Source organism: Podarcis filfolensis (genome assembly GCF_964270895.1).
Source record: "Podarcis filfolensis genome assembly, chromosome: 5".
NCBI lineage: Eukaryota > Metazoa > Chordata > Lepidosauria > Squamata > Lacertidae > Podarcis > Podarcis filfolensis.
Genome location: NC_139608.1, coordinates 68,446,588 through 68,465,002, shown reverse-complemented (window position 1 = coordinate 68,465,002; position 18,415 = coordinate 68,446,588). Strand labels below are relative to the sequence as shown.

General features: G+C 43.2%; 1 protein-coding gene across 3 annotated transcripts in view; it reads right to left on the bottom strand.

The window, feature by feature from the left end:
* Positions 1–18,415, bottom strand: part of PALD1 (phosphatase domain containing paladin 1) — a 113,714-nt gene that overhangs the window by 84,765 nt on the left and 10,534 nt on the right. The window contains exon 1 of one of the 3 annotated variants that reach the window (XM_083614078.1): positions 17,749–18,398. The exons of 1 other annotated variant lie outside the window; for it this stretch is intronic. Coding sequence is in view for 1 of the 2 variants with exons in the window: in XM_083614077.1 (XP_083470203.1) it covers positions 16,793–16,803 (11 nt within the window). In the remaining variant the exon portion in view is untranslated. Of the gene's footprint in view, positions 1–16,792; positions 16,960–17,748; positions 18,399–18,415 lie in introns of those variants that run through there. One more of the 3 variants, XM_083614077.1, reaches the window with a different exon arrangement.

Here is an 18,415-nt window from a genome sequence, read left to right as displayed (position 1 = left end):
GAACACATCAAACAGCACTATCTCTCAAGGAACGGCAGGGCAGCTCTGCATTGTGGGTAATGCAGTATGTACATGGATTCAAAAGCCAGTTGAGGAAGCACCCTGAAACCACAGAAAACCATAATGCACACAAACAGCCCGAGTGTTGCAGACTTGCAAAGCAAGTTGAGCCACATGATCAGCTAAATTATTGCAATGAAGCTCTATTTCAGCCTCCAGGTAGGAAATGTGTAAATGTTGCACCCGCACTCGTTTTCAATATTTAGCCAGGCATCATTTTATGTTTGTTTTTGTTCCTTTTAAAATAATGTTGGTTTTAAGTTTCGTAAGCCCTGCTGGGAATTTACTGAAGGCTAAGGTATGACTGTAAACAAACAGTAAGCATACAAAACAACATCTGAAGCCTAAAATAGTATATAGTCCAGAAAGAGCTGATCCTCCTGATCATGTAGATTAGAAGGAGGGGTGGGTGCATCTGTCAATTTCAGTTTCTCCTTTTTTCAATACTAAATTCAGTTCTCCACATCAGATTGCATTTTTAAAAAAAGAGTCCACAAGAAAATGCATCAGCGATTTTTTTCAAATATACATGTCTGTATGTAATGTTCGAATCCCCGCAATGGGTTGAACTCCCGTTGCTTGGTCCCTGCTCCTGCCAACCTAGCAATTCGAAAGTACGTCAAAGTGCAAGTAAATAAATAGGTACTGCTCCGGTGAGAAGGTAAATGGCATTTCAGTGCGCTGCTCTGGTTCGCCAGAAGCGGCTTAGTCATGCTGGCCACATGACCGGCTCCCTCGGCCAATAAAGCGAGATGAGCGCCGCAACCTCAGAGTCGGCCACGACTGGACCTAATGGTCAGGGGTCCCTTTACCTTTATGTAATGTTAGCTAATATGCACATTTTTTTGCTAAGCAGCTTTCCCTAATACGTTTTAATACTATTTTCACTAATATATATATATATATATATATATATATATATATATATATATATGCATTTTAATGCACACTTTACCCTAGTATTTGCATTTTGGTACACACTATTTGGCTAGAGAACTGCATTGCAAAACTGAGAGAAGTGTTGATTTTGAAGAATGGCTCTGTATCATTTCGTGTATAGTTTGGAAAGTGCACATCAGGTAGGTTTGCCTTTAAATGTCAACTGAACAGAATTGCTCCCCTATCCCTACCTGGCAGTCAGGCGTACATTCACCCGAGGGACAGAATGCAACACATTCAGGGCCACCTCTTTGTCAGAGGGGATTCCTACCAGGAGAATTAACCTTGGCCATCAGTAAGAAATGGGCTATTGCTGGTCCATGATTCTCTTCCGCCCCTGTGAGTACAGCAGGAGCATGGGAGTCGGGGATAAAGGGATCTCAAGCAACTAGTTTTGCGTGGCATCTCCCCATATCCTCCTTCCCCAGAAAGGAAGAGGATGCTGAAAAAGTCTATGTCATAACCTTTGGGAACCAGAGCTCAGAACATTAATAAAAGCCTACCTCCAGGAATAGAGGGCCCATCTAGACCATTGCTAGGTAAAGGTAAAGGGACCCCTGACCATTAGGTCCAGGCGTGGGTTGTGGCGCTCATCTCGCTTTATTGGCCGAGGGAGCCGGCGTACAGCTTCCGGGTCATGTGGCCAGCATGGCTAAGCCACTTCTGGCGAACCACAGCAGCACATGGAAACGCCGTTTACCTTCCTGCCGGAGCGGTACCTATTTATCTACTTGCACTTCGACGTGCTTTCGAACAGCTAGGTTGGCAGGAGAAGGGACCGAGCAACAGGAGCTCACCCCGTTGCGGGGATTCAAACCGCCGACCTTCTTATTGGCAAGTCCTAGGCTCTGTGGTTTAACCCACAGCGCCACCCGCGTCCCTTAGACCATTGCTAACCCTTAGCAAAAGTAGCGTTCTAGTTTTATCTCCAAGGCTTAGTATTGGCGTTTCCTTTTTTAAAAAAAGAACTTGTTTTTAAAAAGAACTGCACCTTTGCTGACACAGTCTGTTCTGAAAGGGCCTCATTTGACAGGAAAGAGAGATCATTCAAGGAAGACAAAGATATTTCCGTTTTAAAGCTCAGCGTGCAAATTCAGAATCACATCTGCCAATGACCTGAACCATGGGAGGAAAATGGGACAACAGCAACAGGCAGTAAAAATGGAAATGTTATTGTGGAAGAAAGCAGCAGCTAGCGCTCTGGAGAACAAGGAAGGAAATGACTTCACTGAGCAGGTTGTCCTCTGGCATTTCCCAGTGAACATCCGGCACATCCCATGCATTTCTTTTCAAGTCCTCTGTCAAAAAGTTAACAGCATTTTTAAAGTCAATGGTGCGTTCTCTTTCCAACAGAGCTGGTTTTGATGAGACCTTATCTCTGTAATTGCAGCCACCAGCTTGCACTCCTTGTTTTGAGTGACTTTAAAAGCAGCAAACAGTACTGGATAAGGCTTGTTGATGAAATTCAGACAGAACGAAGGGGTGGAGAGGCAAAGGGCATTTTAAAAGGATTATGTTTTACTTGCAGAGGTGGACAGCACTGAGCAGAAATGGGAAATTTCTGGGAATTTTGAAGCCAGGGAGGTAGCGGGAAGAAGAAAGTAAATAGGCTCTCTAGGGTTGTCACTTTTTTATAAAAAGAAAAAAAACAACCTCAAACTTTGTGGAGAATTGAACCACACCCGAAGGTATTCAGATGTCTTAGTTTTGGCCTTTGGGAAAATTTGGGGGAAAACACAGTTGAAAACAATCAAGTTTATCGAAGCTCAGAAACCGTATACAGATATCAGTGTCATAGTGCAGAAACAGAGCAAACTCATAGGTCTGGTTTACATATAATGCTAAGCCATGGTTGTTTTGTAAGCCATGAGTTAACTATGAGTTGTCCTACAGACAATCAAACAGACCCTGTTTGTCTAACATTTGTCTTGTTCTCCAGCATCTCTTGCCCCATGGTTTTGTAGTTTAGTGAGCATTTGGCGTGGGGTGGCCGAACACACTATGGTTGAGGAAGGGTGCTGGGTTCACACATAGCACCAAGCCATAATTGAAACAAAGATTATTTAGCCAACAATCAACTGTGGCTTCAGTTCATGGTTTGCTGGTAGCAATCAATCCACAGTTAAGTTTCTGGGCAGGGTTCACACCTAACACTTAGTTATAGCTTAATAAATCTGGTGTGTGAACCAGGTCATACTTTTAGGAGGGAGGAGGCTAGATAATCCAATTAAGTAGCAAAAAAACAGAACAAAAATCAGTTAAACTTTAGAACGTTGAACTCTTCAGCAGCATGCAACCACTTTAAAACAGAAATCCTATGCACACTCAGCTGTGAATAAGTGCACTCATTGGATTTGGATCTGAGTGGACATGCATAGGATCTGGTGACATGTATCATAGTTGACTAGGTAAAATGAGGGATTCAGGATAACTCATATCCTACTCAATCTAAGTAAATCTTGCTGAATCTAATAAATTTGCAAAAAGTATGACATGGATGCTACAACATTTTAAAGCACTGCTCTGACTGAAAGTAGCATTTTATGCACATTCATTCCGATGGAAGGGATGTGTGCCCCTCCCAAAATTCTTCCCCCACTCCCCCATTTTAAGGCCTCCTTTGGATAAAAGAAAGGTGAGGAATAAAGTCCCATGGACCACAATGGGACTTACTTCAGAGTAAGCATGCACAGAATTGGACTGCAAGTGGGTGGGGGGGAGGGTCCCACTAAGTTTTATGTAAGTTAGTCTGCTTTTACTTGTTATGGAGGAGAGCAAGGAGCACTGGAAACCTTATTCAGCCCCAATCAGTTTCCAAGTCTCCACCAGGAACTCAGCTACACTGGCAAAGAAAAAACGCTTTACATGCAGTTTATGCATTCTAACACTGTGACACCAGATGGCGCTGTGGAGTTTGGTTTTTACTTACCCAATTTTTCATACAAAGTATGCAACGAGTTCAACAGAAACGCTTTTTTTATGTGTCTAGATCCAGCCTAGATTTGTTACCTGCCATGCACTTGCAAGCCTCTTTTCTCCAGCCTTAAAGTCTATCTCTTTTTCCATGCATGAGGAATAAATGGCAGGCAGCTTTAGTTGAGAAGCTAACCCAGTTTGGTTAAAGCAGTCAGAAATAACACAAGCAGCGCTGTTTCTGAGACAACTTGGCATAGATTCGCTGAATATATAAACAGAGGTAGTCCTGGTCAGCAGCCCCCCCCAAACCCATGACCATATATGGTATGATATATTTCAGCAATGAGTAACACAGTCATCTTCTGCTTGGTTTCAGCTGTCAGCTTTTCTTTTCTTTTTTAAGTTTTTCGGCAGGTAGGTGCAATTTTATGTGCCAGCTTGTCTTATATGTTCTAAGTCTAAGATGATCCTGTATTCTTGTAGAAAGTTCTGTTTTACTTTTTAGATATTTTCTGCTATTGTTACAATAAATAAATAAATAAATAAATAAATAAATAAATAAATAAATAAATAAAACTTTATTTAAAAGACCCTGGGTTTTATTCAACAAAATGCACCACCAAAAAAAATAATTTTTGGGAGGCACACAAATGGAAGAGGAGGGGAAGTTCTGTTGTACAAGCATAAGTCCTTGTGAAAACAGGACATCTTTATTAGGCACAGCCTGTTTTATTTGCCCAGGCATTTAAAGCTGATTACAGTGGTACCTCGGAAGTTGAACAGAATCCGTTCTGGAAATCCGTTCGACTTCCAAAACGTTCGGAAACCAAGGCGCAGCTTCCGATTGGCTGCAGGAAGCTCCTGCAGCCAATCGGAAGCCCCATCTGACGTTCAGGTTCCAAAGAACGTCCACAAACCGGAATACTCACTTCCGGGTTTGCGCCGTTCAGGAGCCAAAACATTCGACTTGCAAGGCGTTTGGGATCCAAGGTACAACTGTATTGTTTAAGCTGCACTACTGTTTTCAGCTGCTGTATTTATTTGATTATATACAGTGGTGCCTCCGGTTGCAGACGGGATCTGTTGTTTCGGAGGTCCGGTCAGATCCCGAGTTTTCCGCAACCTGAGGACCGCTTCTGCACATGCGCAGACCACTTCTGTGCATGCACACACGGAGAAACCCAGTAAAATGCTTCCGGTTTTGCCACACGCGCATCCCAAAGTTTATGTAACCAGAGGGTTACGTAAACAGAGGTTTGACTGTTCTATTTAATACGTATTCTGCATCCCACCCCTAGCATCTGTACTGAAGAAAAGCAAGCAATGGATATTTTCAACAAATAAAACAGTAAGGCTGTCCCAATGAATTACACAGCATCTCCTAATTGCACTATGGTTTACAGCACCTTGCTTCTTCAAGGCTTCAAAACAGAGGTCAATCAAAAAGCCAAAGGGTCAACAGTGACAGAAGGAGAGATACATGAATTGCAAAAAGTAGCCCACTTCTTGCAGAGGGAGCAAACTTCGCCAGGTTCCTTTCAGCACAAGGGGTTCCTTTGCAAACCAACTGAAACCAAAACCTCTTGGAAAAAGGAAGAAAGGGACTGGAAGCAAAAGCAGCCTGCCCCCTTATAATTGCCGGAAAGAACATTAGGCACGCAGTTCTAGGAGGGGAGGAAAAGGTTCCTGTTTTCCCCACTCAAGCCAAGGCAGCAGCTTTTGCGGGCTGTTTAATTAAGCTCAATCTGAGCCAAGAGACACTTCCTGTGCAGCAGGAGAGGCCTTTTTTATAATGGGCAACACCTCTTCGTCTGATCTCACCCTGCTCCTAGAACATTTGTGGCCCTGTCGCTCTGTGGCACATCAACACGCCCTGCGACCAGGGCTCCAGCATAGAGACAGTTCAAATTTAGAGTTCCCTTGCAGGGCTTATTAAGAGTCTTCAAACCATTAATTTTCAAAGTGTGTTGCTAGTTTCAGTGGGACTGTAACCTAGAGTGATTGTACTGAAGGCTGCAGCCATGAGGACCTATACAAAGCAGGCAAAAGCTGTCATCATCTCGCTGACAAACAGGCTATCCAAAAAAGAAAAGAAAAGGCCTAGGAGTTTTAATTCTTTATACCTCTTTTGCAGCACAGTTAACACTCTGGGACGAGCAACATTGCCGTGTGGATATCGGCACTGCGGGGCAGAGTTGCTCCATTTCATTCCCACATTAATCTGTGGGCCTGTCTGTTTTTTGAATCATCTCAAAATATTTACATGTGCACTTTCTGTCAACATACGCATTTAAACGTGTACTTGTAGAGCTCAACTAACAAAAGCTATGTTGCCACAGCTGGAGAAATAGAAAATAAGCCTGCTGCTGTTAGGAAATATCCTAACATTCTCCCCCTTTCCGTGTAACCTGTAGTACCTGTGGTTCAACCCAATTGCAACCTCTGTACATAAACCTTAAGTTGTTCTCTGTTAACAACCTTAGACAACAGATCAGCAGGAATTTCATTTCCTGGCATGTAGGACACCTGAATGAGTCCTTTTTGAATACACTCTCTTGCACGATGTAGCTTAATCTGCAAGTACTTGGTTCTTTGCTTGCAACTGAGTTCAACAAAGCCAAACAGGATCTATTGTCTTGATACACTTGTATAGGACATTTCACAGAAACTCTGATGTCCTGAAACAGTTGCATCAACCATTCACAATCCATGAGTGAAAATGACAGAGCATTGAGTTCTGCTTCACAGGAACTTAGGCTTACTGTCGTCTGCTTCTTGCACAGACAGTCAAACAGACAACCACTGTACATGTAGCATACTCCAGAAGTGCTTGTACCATCCGTGGTGTCACTTCCAAAACGAGCATCTGCAAAGATTTCAAGACCTCCAGTCTTCTGACTGGTGAATCTCAGCCTGTAGTGCAAAGTCCCTTTCAAATAGTGGACTATGCGCTTCAGAGCTTTCCAATACTGTAACAGCTGCTTCATTGCCTAGCTACACTTTAGAACATGGTCCCAACAGCTATGTTCCGACCCGTGCGTTATAGTCTGAGAACAGCATATCAGGTCTTTTTCCAAAGCAATTTGCAAAGACCAAATTCCTCGAGTCTCCCTAGAGCTCACATCTGAGTAGGTGCTGTTTTGCACATGGGGAGCTCTGTGACAAAGCAGGGTCTCCCACACAGAGACCCTGCTCCATCCTACCGCACTACGCTTAAGTCATGAAACTCTCACATATAGCAGATGCACCATAATCCAATCTTGCAAACGGAGAATAGAATAAATGAAGAAGAAACTAGTCAACAGCAGCCAAGACCTCTTAAACTGGGCACTAAGGGGCTTTCAGACTGTGCAGCACAGAAGCAGAGTCTGCCTGGTAGATGAGCTGAGTGCTTTTGACAACAGCAAATCAGGCATTAATGAGACTGAAATGCCTTACAATAATCCTTTCTCTTTGGTAAAGCAGTAACACATTAAGTATCCTCCTCGTACATAGGCTCGCAGCCCAGTAGGTCATACGTTAAAACTTAGAAAATTCATTTCACTGAGCCATAAATTAATTGAGAATTACCTTGACTGCACAGCAAAGGAAATTTTGCACAGCTGCAAGATAGTAGAGGTTTGTTTAGTTGTTACTCATTAGACCAATATATATGTTATGTACTGAAGTTCTCACCCTGGGACAGCAGGGGGATACTGTAGATAGTTTTCACTCAGGTCCACATATGCAAATAAGGGATTGAAAGTGACATTCAGTGATTGGATAGTTACAGAAAATGGTTACTGTTGCGTTCTAGTGGAGCTCTATATAAGCAGGCTGGCCGAAACCTTCAGTTCAGTTCTCTTCTGGCCTGTGAATAAACAAGAGCTGTTTGAAGAATCGCTGTGTCGTCTGACATGTTCACCCACAACTTAACAATTTATATCCCTGAAAACCCTCCAGCCTATATACAGGGCCGAATTCACCAAATAAAATCTGCAGTGGAGGCTGTCAAGCAAGGCTCTGCAATTGCTGGGCTGAAATAAAAAAACACCCATGCTGTTCTAGTTGCCTTAAAGATAAACATTAGGGTAAAACTTGGGAGTTATTTTTTGACGTTTAAAATGACAAAAGGGTGCATGCAGTTATTTCATACTATAATAATATGTCAATGGGAAGAGGGACTATCTTATGGGGCAAGTCTCTCTTGAGGTGTGGGTTTGAATCCCACCGCTGCCAAGTGTTCTTGTGGCTGGTATAGCTCAGCTGGTACAGCATGAGACTCTTAGTGTCAGGTCGTGGGTTCGAGCCCCAAGTTGGGCAAATGATACCTGCATTACAGGTGGTTGGAATAGATTATCCTCATAGTGCCAGTGGTGGCCAAACTTGGCCCTCCAGCTGTTTTTGGACTACAACTCCCATCATCCCTAGCTAACAGGACCAGTGGTCAGGGATGATGGGAAGTGTAGCCCCAAAACAGCTGGAGGGCCAAATTTGGCCACCACTGTTATCCCTTCCAACTCTACAAATTCTGTGCTTCTAAATTACTCTAAACTAAACTATATCTACCAGTATGACTGTACTGGGCAACTTAACTGAAGCAGCTATTGCTTCAAGAAGATAGAAGGGATATCGCACAATGATAATTGGAATCGTGAACTAACTTAACAGAGGCATGCACTGCTGAGGAAATATTATTAACAACATCTGTTTTCAGTGTAAGGAGAAATGGTGGAAACCTAGACATAGCAGATATAATTTTCATCAAATATGTGCAAAGGAAGAAGCTGCTTGCCAAAAACCAAGGAATCTAGATGGCTTATTAGAACCTCAGTGTGTTTACATGAAGAGAGAGAATAAATTTCTTTCCCCCAAATTTATTACTGTTATGCACAGTGAAACATGAGTACTTAAGCCAAATGGAGTTTTAAAGCCTCAATTTCCAGTAGCTTCTCCAAGCATCCATTAAAATATTGTTCTGAAGGAGTCTATTGCCCACATTTTTAAAAGGAACTAATAGTCTATTCCTAAAACTTGCTTGGGGCCAATTTCAGGGGTTGCAATAAGGATCCTATAGCCCAGAATTCAGTTTTATCTGAGAAGCATCTGAAGCCATGCAATTAACAGCAAAATTTGAATTGTAAGGGAACAGAGTAGTGGGTAGGTGTGAACAGCTTGAATATTCTGGGATAAATTTAAAAATGGAGATTTTTTCCCCCATGGTGGAGACAACCACTAGAGTTTTTGGACCATAAGTATCCTTTTAATAGCAGAGAAATACACATTAAAAATTGACTTGGGCCCCTCTAGATAGGTGGGTTTTTTAAGGTAAATTCTGCAGCATGCCACTGATGCAATTGCAATAATTCGTGGTGGTTTCATACTGTATTATCCACACATCATTCCATTCCATTATTTGTTCTGCTATGCTCTCCCCCCAGTGTTAACACATTATTGAGGTCTGGAGGGGCACTCTTGTGCAACCAAAGCGAGACAAAAAACAACAACTTGGGGACGTTTGCAGTATGAAAAATTACAGGATTTAAGCAGGAAGCCACAGGGAATGCACTGGTTAGAAATGAAGCAGAGTGTCTGCTCCCAAAGCTTTTGCAAAAGCAAACAATTTTGAAAGCAGGATCATGTATAATCTACCCAATACTATCACATGAACAAATCATCATGAATGCACAAATACAAGGAAAATTTGGAGAGGCCCCTAATTATGGTGTCATATGGTGTCAACACAATAAATAGCGGGTTGCCATTTCTTTTGTATCTCACTGCTGCTCTAAAGAGCTATGGATGGCATGCATCTTATCACCCCACAATCTTGTGATGTACTTTGGGTCAAGAAAGGGAGGGTGTGTGTGAAACCACAAAACTGGGTTTGGTGTGTTTTTGCTCATGTTGATTCTACAGGCACCACATCTATTGATGCCTCTGCATAAAAGAAGAAGAATGAAGTGGTTATCTATAGCTGCAAAGAACTGCTCTTCATGGTGACCAGAAATCTCTTCATACAGAACCCAAGAGAAGGGAAAGAACCTAAGGATCAGTATGAGGTTTTCGACCCAGTATAAGAGGAAACACCCAGGCAAAACCCAAACGCTACATAGCACTTAAGATAACAAGAAACACTCATGTGTAAGCTTTGGCCTGGGGAAAAGCACACAGCATACAAAAGGATGTATATTTGGAAACTCAAGACTATGATTTTGTTCTATTCGTAGCAAAAACCACCATTCCTCCTGCCAATTTAGAGAATCCTGAAAACAGCAACGACCATGTTTACAAGACACTCATAATATTTCCACACTGAAAGAATTAAGACACCTGAGAGCACAGTCTGTAAGTGGGGGGGGGGGAGTGCCCTGCAAAGTATGCTTCTTAAAAGCAAAACAAAAACCATTGCCTCCACCAGCCTGCTCATTCCCCTGTATGGGATTCTTGATCGTCTATGGCGATGGGGCAAGTTATTAAATGCAGTACACGGCCATTCTAAATACATGAATACAATACTTTACAAAATAGAATCAAGCCCCTGATCCACCTCTGGTTGTGTTTTATCCTATGTGACTAGTAGCACTAGACCAGTTAATGGGGACCAGATGAACATCACAAAGCAGTTCAGCAAAAATCTCCCTCCCTGTTTTAGGGCAGCGGACCCTGGCGCTCTCCAGTTTTGCTTGGAACTGCTGCAGTGCAATCTGAGGTTAGCCCAGAAAGGCAATATGCTTATTATCGGAAGGCTCTCGTCAACTCATAGAAGTTGTTCTTACCCATGGCCAGATTATACACATGCAGCCTAGCAACCACCCAAATAAAACTTACTTCGGAACCATCTACCTGCTAGTAACTGGAAAGGGAGCAGCACGGAGAGAAATTTGGGGGTGGGAAGCCTGGCCAGTTCTATTTCAGTTCCACTGTATTTGGAGGTGCGAAGAGAGAAAGGGAGGGGGCTTCTGCCTTTCCCTGTGACACACAGCTTTTCTGTCACCTACAGCCAATCGTTCCTCCAGCAGTCGTAGGGGTAGAGTTGCTCTCCAAATATGGTACACCGCAGCCTCAATCTAGGTGTGTCACAGCAGGAGGGGATGTGTTGATGGTCTGGCCTTAAAACAGAAGACGAGGCGATCTATGCCCCTTTCACTACAGTTTTTTTATTCCAATACCTAGCTTTGGATTTACAGCCGTACCTTGGAAGCCGAACGGAAGCTGTTCCGGAAGTCTCTTCGACTTCCAAAACGTTCAACTTCCAAGGCGCGGCTTCCGATCAGCCGCAGAAGCCCCGCCGGACATTCGGTTTCTGAAAGAACATTTACAAACCAGAACACTCATTTCTGGGTTTGCAGCGTTCAGGAGTCAAAACGTTCAACTGCTAAGGCATTCGTCAACCAAGGTACGACTGTATTTTTGTCAGATTAACAGCCTTTACAGGCAAGATGGGGAATCTGTGGTACTCCAAATGTTGTTGGACTGCAACTCCCATCAGGACAGCCAATGTGGTGTAGTGGTTAAAGTGTCAGGTTAGGACCCAAGAGGTCAAGAGTTCAAATCCCCATTCTGCCACGAAGCTGGCTGTGTGACTTTGGGCCATTTGCCCTGTCTCTCAGCCTTTTGAGGACAAAATGGAGATACGGAGAACCATGTGTGTGTACCCCCTTGAAGTTCTTGGAGGAAAGTTAGAATATAAATGTCAATAAGGTTTCTAGGAGCTATGAGCATGAAAGAAGGTGAGCGAGGTGGAAGAAGGCCAAGACTTGGAATGGAATATGAGCTGGCTAGCAGCATATAACTGCAGGAGACAACAACTGAAGTCCTTGTGAGCTTCCCAAACACCACGTCTCATTATGCATCTCTCTGGAAGCTGCCAAAAGCACAAGGAAAGGGCTCTTTAACCCTGCACACCACCCTGCCCAGTGCAAACAAAGGTTTTAGCAGACGTCCCACTTTACACTCCACAACTGTTTATACTCATCTCAAAAAGACAATAGAGCTGTCTAGGTGCCACCACAGAAAATACATAATTCCTACCTTGCACAAAAGAGATATCCTAATTGGTATTACTGGCAGAAAGGAGGCCCTCCCTTGCAAAGCGCAGTGATCCGTTTGGTAAACGAAACACTGAAATGGCATTTCCAACAATTGCTATCCAATTGCTTTTGGGAAGATGACAAGCAGGGTCTGCCTGTGATGATGGAGGCTTCTATTTAGCTATCAAGGCTAATAGCAGCCAATCCTCCATCATCTGCCTCATTATTATTATTATTATTATTATTATTATTATTATTATTATTTTAAACTATCTATCCTAGCAGACAATTCCACATTTTGCGACACTGAATGCCATAAAAATGTCAATCTCCTTAAGTTGAGCATGCATCTAATGCAATCCCATACATGTCTACTCAGAAATAAGCTCCACTAATTTCAAGGGATCTTGAGGGAGGTTGCAATCCTGCACTGTGCTGTCTTATATGCAGGTAAGATTTCGTTGAATGCAATGGGGCACATATGCATAAGGTCGGGAATTTTTGTAACTAGCATGATTTTACATGTATTGTTTTCATTGGGTTGTACCTATTCTGCGATTCTGGGAGACGAGGTTGCTTGAACCAACAAGAGAACAAACAGAAGAGCAGAGATTACCGGTATCTTAGCTGATCCATCCCCATTGCCACAGTCTCTGCCAAAGCAGAGGAGAAACTGGCAAAACAGAGAACCAAGTCAATTCCTCCCAATATTTATTTTTCCTGGTTAAATAGTATTTGGGGCGCATACCCAATTCAAAATCATGAATTACAAACACTTCTTTAACGTTACATAATAGATTGGAAACATCATGGTTTCCAAAGTCAAGCATCCATTGAGATCATATTTGTAAATAACTGGAGATCATATCTGTAAATAAAAGAGAAACACCATCAATTGTTTGCTTTAGGAGTCTTGTAAAGGCATATGTGCAAAGGCTTTCTCTGATCCATAAGACTGGACCCTGTACCACTACCTCTGGACTTCTGTTTTTCCTCTCAGCTTTTATTACATTGTTTTAGTGTTTTTGTTTTGCAAATGTTTAAAATGTTATGCAGCTTAGAAATACATTTGTATGTAAATGAAGTCTGAATTTTAAAAAAAAATGCAACCTATGCCACAATCCTCAGTCTGCTTGTTTCAGTAATAGCAGTTTTCAAAATGACAGCAAAAGCAAATAAGTGGATTTGACAGTCCCACCTTGTTAATTACCTTTCCCGCCCTGACCTGGCCACAGTGATCCATGCGACAGTCATCTCCAGGCTTGACTACTATAGTTCGCTCTACGCGGGGCTGCCCTTGAAGCTGCCCCAGAAACTCCAGCGGGTGCAGAATGCTGCAGCGAGGCTCCTCACGGGGTCTCTGCCATGGGAGCATATTCACCCAGTGCTTTTCAAGCTGCACTGGCTCCCGGTGGAGTACAGGGTCAGATTTAAGGTGCTGCTTTTGACCTTTAAAGCCCTTCACGGCCTAGGACCCTCGTACCTACGGGACCGCCTCTCCCGGTATGCCCTGGCTTTTGTAACCTAAGTCTGCCTTCAGGGATCCAACTGTGAACTGAATGAATGTGAGTAAATTACTTTTATATAGACTTTAATAAGATTGTCATGTCTATTATTTTAAAGAGGGACAAGAAGGGATCTTACCAGGAATCTTATATAGAGAGGTTCAGATGAACCTGCAACAAGCAAACCGCTGTGAGTTTAAAGGGGAATGTTTAAACTCTGCTAAGACATAGAACTTGCTAACACAAGTTAGGAAGGATATCATTAAACAATATATCCTCTCCTGCCTCCCTGAACATTCCCACACCCGCTGCCAAGGAAACAGAGAAAACACTGTGGCAGTTTACCTGGCCATTCTCTCTGCAATACAGCAAGGGAGGGATGGTCAACCTCACTGTCTCAGCAACAGGGGCGTATTTCATACTGCCCCACACATTTTGTCCCCTTTAAGTGATCTTTCACAGGACACTACAAAAAGGCCAGCAAGACATGACCCCATTCCTCCCCACTCCTTCAGCAAGAATATCTAAGTTCTTTTTAGCACATGTCCTAGATTTAGATAACAATCTTAATTTTTAAAAAGGCCAATTACTTTTCTGGCACATAGGAGCTTAAGATTGCTTCACTACTCCAACAAATTACTGAAAACAAGACGGAAAGACACCCAGAGGCAGGCAGACAGACTGCCTTATAGCAGCCTCTTAACAATAGTTCTGTGACAAGGCATGGTTTGGAGCCGGGTTAGGAACACAAAGGCTGATCCCATCAGACAGCTGGCAGCACACCCTCCATAATAGACACGTCTCAGTGCCTGAAGAAGTGTAATTTTAGAGTTCTGCTCAACATCCAGGGCTTAATTTGAGCCAGACCTCAGTCCTGATAACCATTACCAATGTCAAGACTCAGCCGAGCCACGCATGAACCAACCTAAGGGCTTCTGAAGATGCAGGCTGCATTCCCACCTCACAAATCTAGGGTGTGGTAGGGCTTGTAGATCAGACAGAGGGAGTGCCATAAAAGCCCAAATCCCAGCACTCCTCTTTTCAAAAATTAGACCTCGTACATGCCAAACACAAACAAAAGAAACAGCAGCCCCGTAGACGTCGTTCAGGAAGCTTCGGTTCTCCAGTTACCTCATCCTTTTTTTCTACCAGATATTGCTGCACTCCAGCTCCCATCAGTCCCATCTTGCATGGCCGATGGTCAGGGATGATAGAACTTGTAGTCCAGCAAGATCTTGAGGGCACCAGTTAGGGGAAGTCTGAGTTCCTAGGCACCATTCTTGGCTGCCTGGTTAAGGAAGCCAAAAAAACAACACAGGGACCAGAGCTTCCTCTTGTTAGCTGTGACTTCATTGTTACAGTTTGCCGACAGCAAGGGTAGGAAGAGTCTATTTGCTCAAGGTGAAAGCATCCCGTAACGGAACCCCAGTGTAAAAAGGTAAAAGGTAAAGGACCGCTGTGTGGTTAAGTCCAGTCAGATGTGACTATAGGGTTGCGGCGCCCATCTCGCTTTCAGGCCAAGGGAGGCGGCATTTGTCCACAGACAGTTTTCCGGGTCATGTGGCCAACATGACTAAACCGCTTCTGGTGCAACAGAACACTGTGATGGAAGCCATAGTGGTACCTATTTATCTACTTGCACTGGTGTGCTTTCAAACTGCTAGGTTGGCAGGAACTGGGACAGAGCATTTGAACCGCCAACCTTCTGATTGGCAAGCCCAGGAGGCTCAGTGGTTTGGACCACAGTGACACCCGCATCCCAGTGTAAGTGGCTTCCACAAGGAAGCCGCAGAAAGAATGTAGCTTGTCAAGAAAGACGTGAACTCGAAAAGGATGAAAACCACTATCCTACTATATCACATGCATCAAGTGTTTGCTGGGGTAGGTCCATTGTCCTACACACATAGTTGTTGTTTTTCTCCCATACAAAAGGTAAGCCAATGGTTTGAACAATACAAGAGAGAGTAGAAAGAGAACTACTTAAAATATCTTTGATGAAGATGGGGCAAATTTCTAGCCCACAAAAACCTTGGGGTCACATCCGTACCACACATGTGAAGCACGTTGCTTCCCCCAAAGAATCCTGGGATCTGTGGTTTACACCCTCAGAGAGCTACAATCCCCAGCACTCTTCATAAACTGCAGTTCCCAGGATTCCTTGAGAGAAGCCATGGTGTGGATATGATTTGTATATAACACAGTATACCAGCTGCAGCTATAAGGTTGCTTTTGCTACAGCTGACCAATGAAGCCACTCCCAGGACACAAATCCATTTCAAACCTTCCCGTACCCTCATTCTGAAGGTTTCAAACAGGCTCATGGGCTGTGCATGGCTGTGCAAAATGTTCTGATGCCCTCCGAGCTAACTAACAGCACAATCCTATAACAACATATTCAGGTATAAGCTCCATTGAGTTCAGTGGCGGCTTACTCCTGGGATACACGATTGCAGCCTAATAAATAGTAATGATAATAATAATAATATATTTTTATTTATACCCCGCCCTTCCCGGTTCAGAAAACCAGGCTCAGGGCGGTTAACAACAAATTTAAAACACTTAATTGTAATACAAAATAGAAGCAGCATAAAATACAGCATAAAAGCAGGAATGGCAATAAAATTCAAAGTTCAAAAATCAATTTGGGGAAAATCCATCCAATAAACATTAGTCAGTCACCAGGGCTAGCTGGCTGAATTAGTCCTGCATGGGCCAGCGAGGAGGCCAGGGGAGAATTAGCTGTGGGGTCCCAGAGTGGGTGATCTTCATAAAAGGGGAGGGGGAGGGAAGAAAGGGAAAATAAAAGATCAGGCTGAATTCAAATTAAAGGCCAGGTGGAATAGCTCTGTCTTACAGGCCTGTAGGGCCCTAGTCTCATAGGACAGAGCATTCCACCAGGTCGGAGCCATCACTGAAAAGGCCCTGGCCCTGGCCCTAAGTCCATCTCTTAAAACATTCAGCATATAAAAGGGAGAAAACAGATTTATATATGTATGAAAATTATTATTTCATGAGTAATATATTGAGGCAATAGGTTTATTAGAGAGGAAAAAATGGGAAAGGACAGGAAGTCAAACTTATTTACTAAATATATTGTAGGAGGACTTATATTCTTTTGCTGGGTTTTCATTTTGACAAAACTAGCTTATGTAAAATGAGGAAGATATGTCTTTTATGTACAGATGCAAGTATGAACAATAAAGCATTTAAAAAACAAACAAACCATTCAGCATAACATCACACAAGGCCTTTCCTTCCCATTCCTTTCTCCACAAAGTGCCTTTTGCCTCTGCCGGGGAAACAATGGGTTCCCCACCCCCATTTGCTATAGTATATTGTCTTAAAAACCGTTAGGCTTACAAACAAGCCATGGGAGGCACAAATAGACTTGGGAGACTGCCAAAGAAACTTGCTGCATGGGAGTTTTCCAAATCTGGCACGAGAAGAAATAAAACTATGGCTTTAATTCTAAGCGCACTTGGAAATGCATTCCACTGTCAGCAGCATTCACTTCCAGATCAGCATGCTAGTCCTTAAGAAAAAAGAAAAGAAAAACAGAGATAGGAGGATGTGCCACATACTGCCCACCTAGGGTCTCACTGACATTTTGTATTGTCCACAAGTTCCAAATTAGAATTCTCAGAATCCTAGCTTTAAAAACAATAACAGAAAGGGGGGGGGAGAGAGTAGTCCCTCCTTGATTACAGAGAGAATAATTTTTCCATTCCACAGATAAGCCTCAACATTCATAACTTCCTGCCGGTCATATATCAATGTTTTTATCTAGATAACACACTGAACAACCTAAAGCGGTATATAAACGTTACGTATTGATCTGCTTTCTTTCTTTTTTAAAAGTCAGTCTCCAGTTTGTGAAAGATTACTCTTGTTTCATATAGCTAAAAAAAGGGCACTTGGTGCAGAAAGGTAGCAATGTGCTCCTCAATGCTCAAAGCAAACTACATTTCAACAGCATCAAGACAACATGCAACACCTAAGAATGTAAGGCACCTTCCACAAACCTGAGAATTAAAATAGAAGATTTTAATTAAATAGAGAATTAAAATAGAAGAAGCACCTGACATTTCTGATTTGCTCTTATAGATATATAAACAAACAAGCCTACTAAATAGCCACAGAAATCAGTAAGTGAAGAGCTGAGATGAAGAGGGACCTGTTTAAACGAGGCAAGCAAAACAGGTATCAAAGATTTTACATCCATGGAAGAATTGACCCTTTTCCCATCCCAGAGTGTGGGAGGAAAGGGTTTCAAACCATAAAAGAGAACAGCAGAGAGGAGAAAATTCCAAAGGTACCTGACTTGAGGAATCAGGGGAGCGCATCCAGTATCCTTTTCCTGGTGCACTGAAGAACAACAATAAATAAATACATAAACTTCGGCGATTCAAACGATGCCGCCCAACTTTCTCGGGAGCGATTTAAAAGGGAGCTTCTTCCCTCCTTTCTCTCTGCAAATCCTCGGGACACTCCATCAAAGGCTTTGCTGCTGTCGCCGCTGCTACTTCGGTGGCTAAGCAGTTAAAACCATCTCTGGGGGTGGGGGGGGCAAAACAATTGCTGCAGCAGAGTCTTCTCAGCCGAAGCCGAGAGACTGTAGCACTTTTGTTTTCGAGAGATCAAAAATCCTATCCTGTTTGCCAATGAAAACAGGGGCCGGCAGAGCCCCGGGAATCTGCACACTCTGAGCGGAACAGCCTCGGCTGTCTGTGCGCTGGAGAGTGTGGGGGGTGGGCTTTATATAAAAAGAGGGCCAGCTCAGTGGGCTTCTCTGCCAATGAAAAGCTTGTGATTCCTGGCAACCAAAGCCACAAGGCACTAGGAGACCACAGGCCATAGAGACTGCCAAGGCAGGACAAGGTTTCGTACAGATGATGAGGAAAGTGCAGATTTCTCGGCTCAGGAATTGAACCGCTGGCCAGGCTTCTTCTGCACCTTTGAGAAACATCACCATCTCCCCTGACA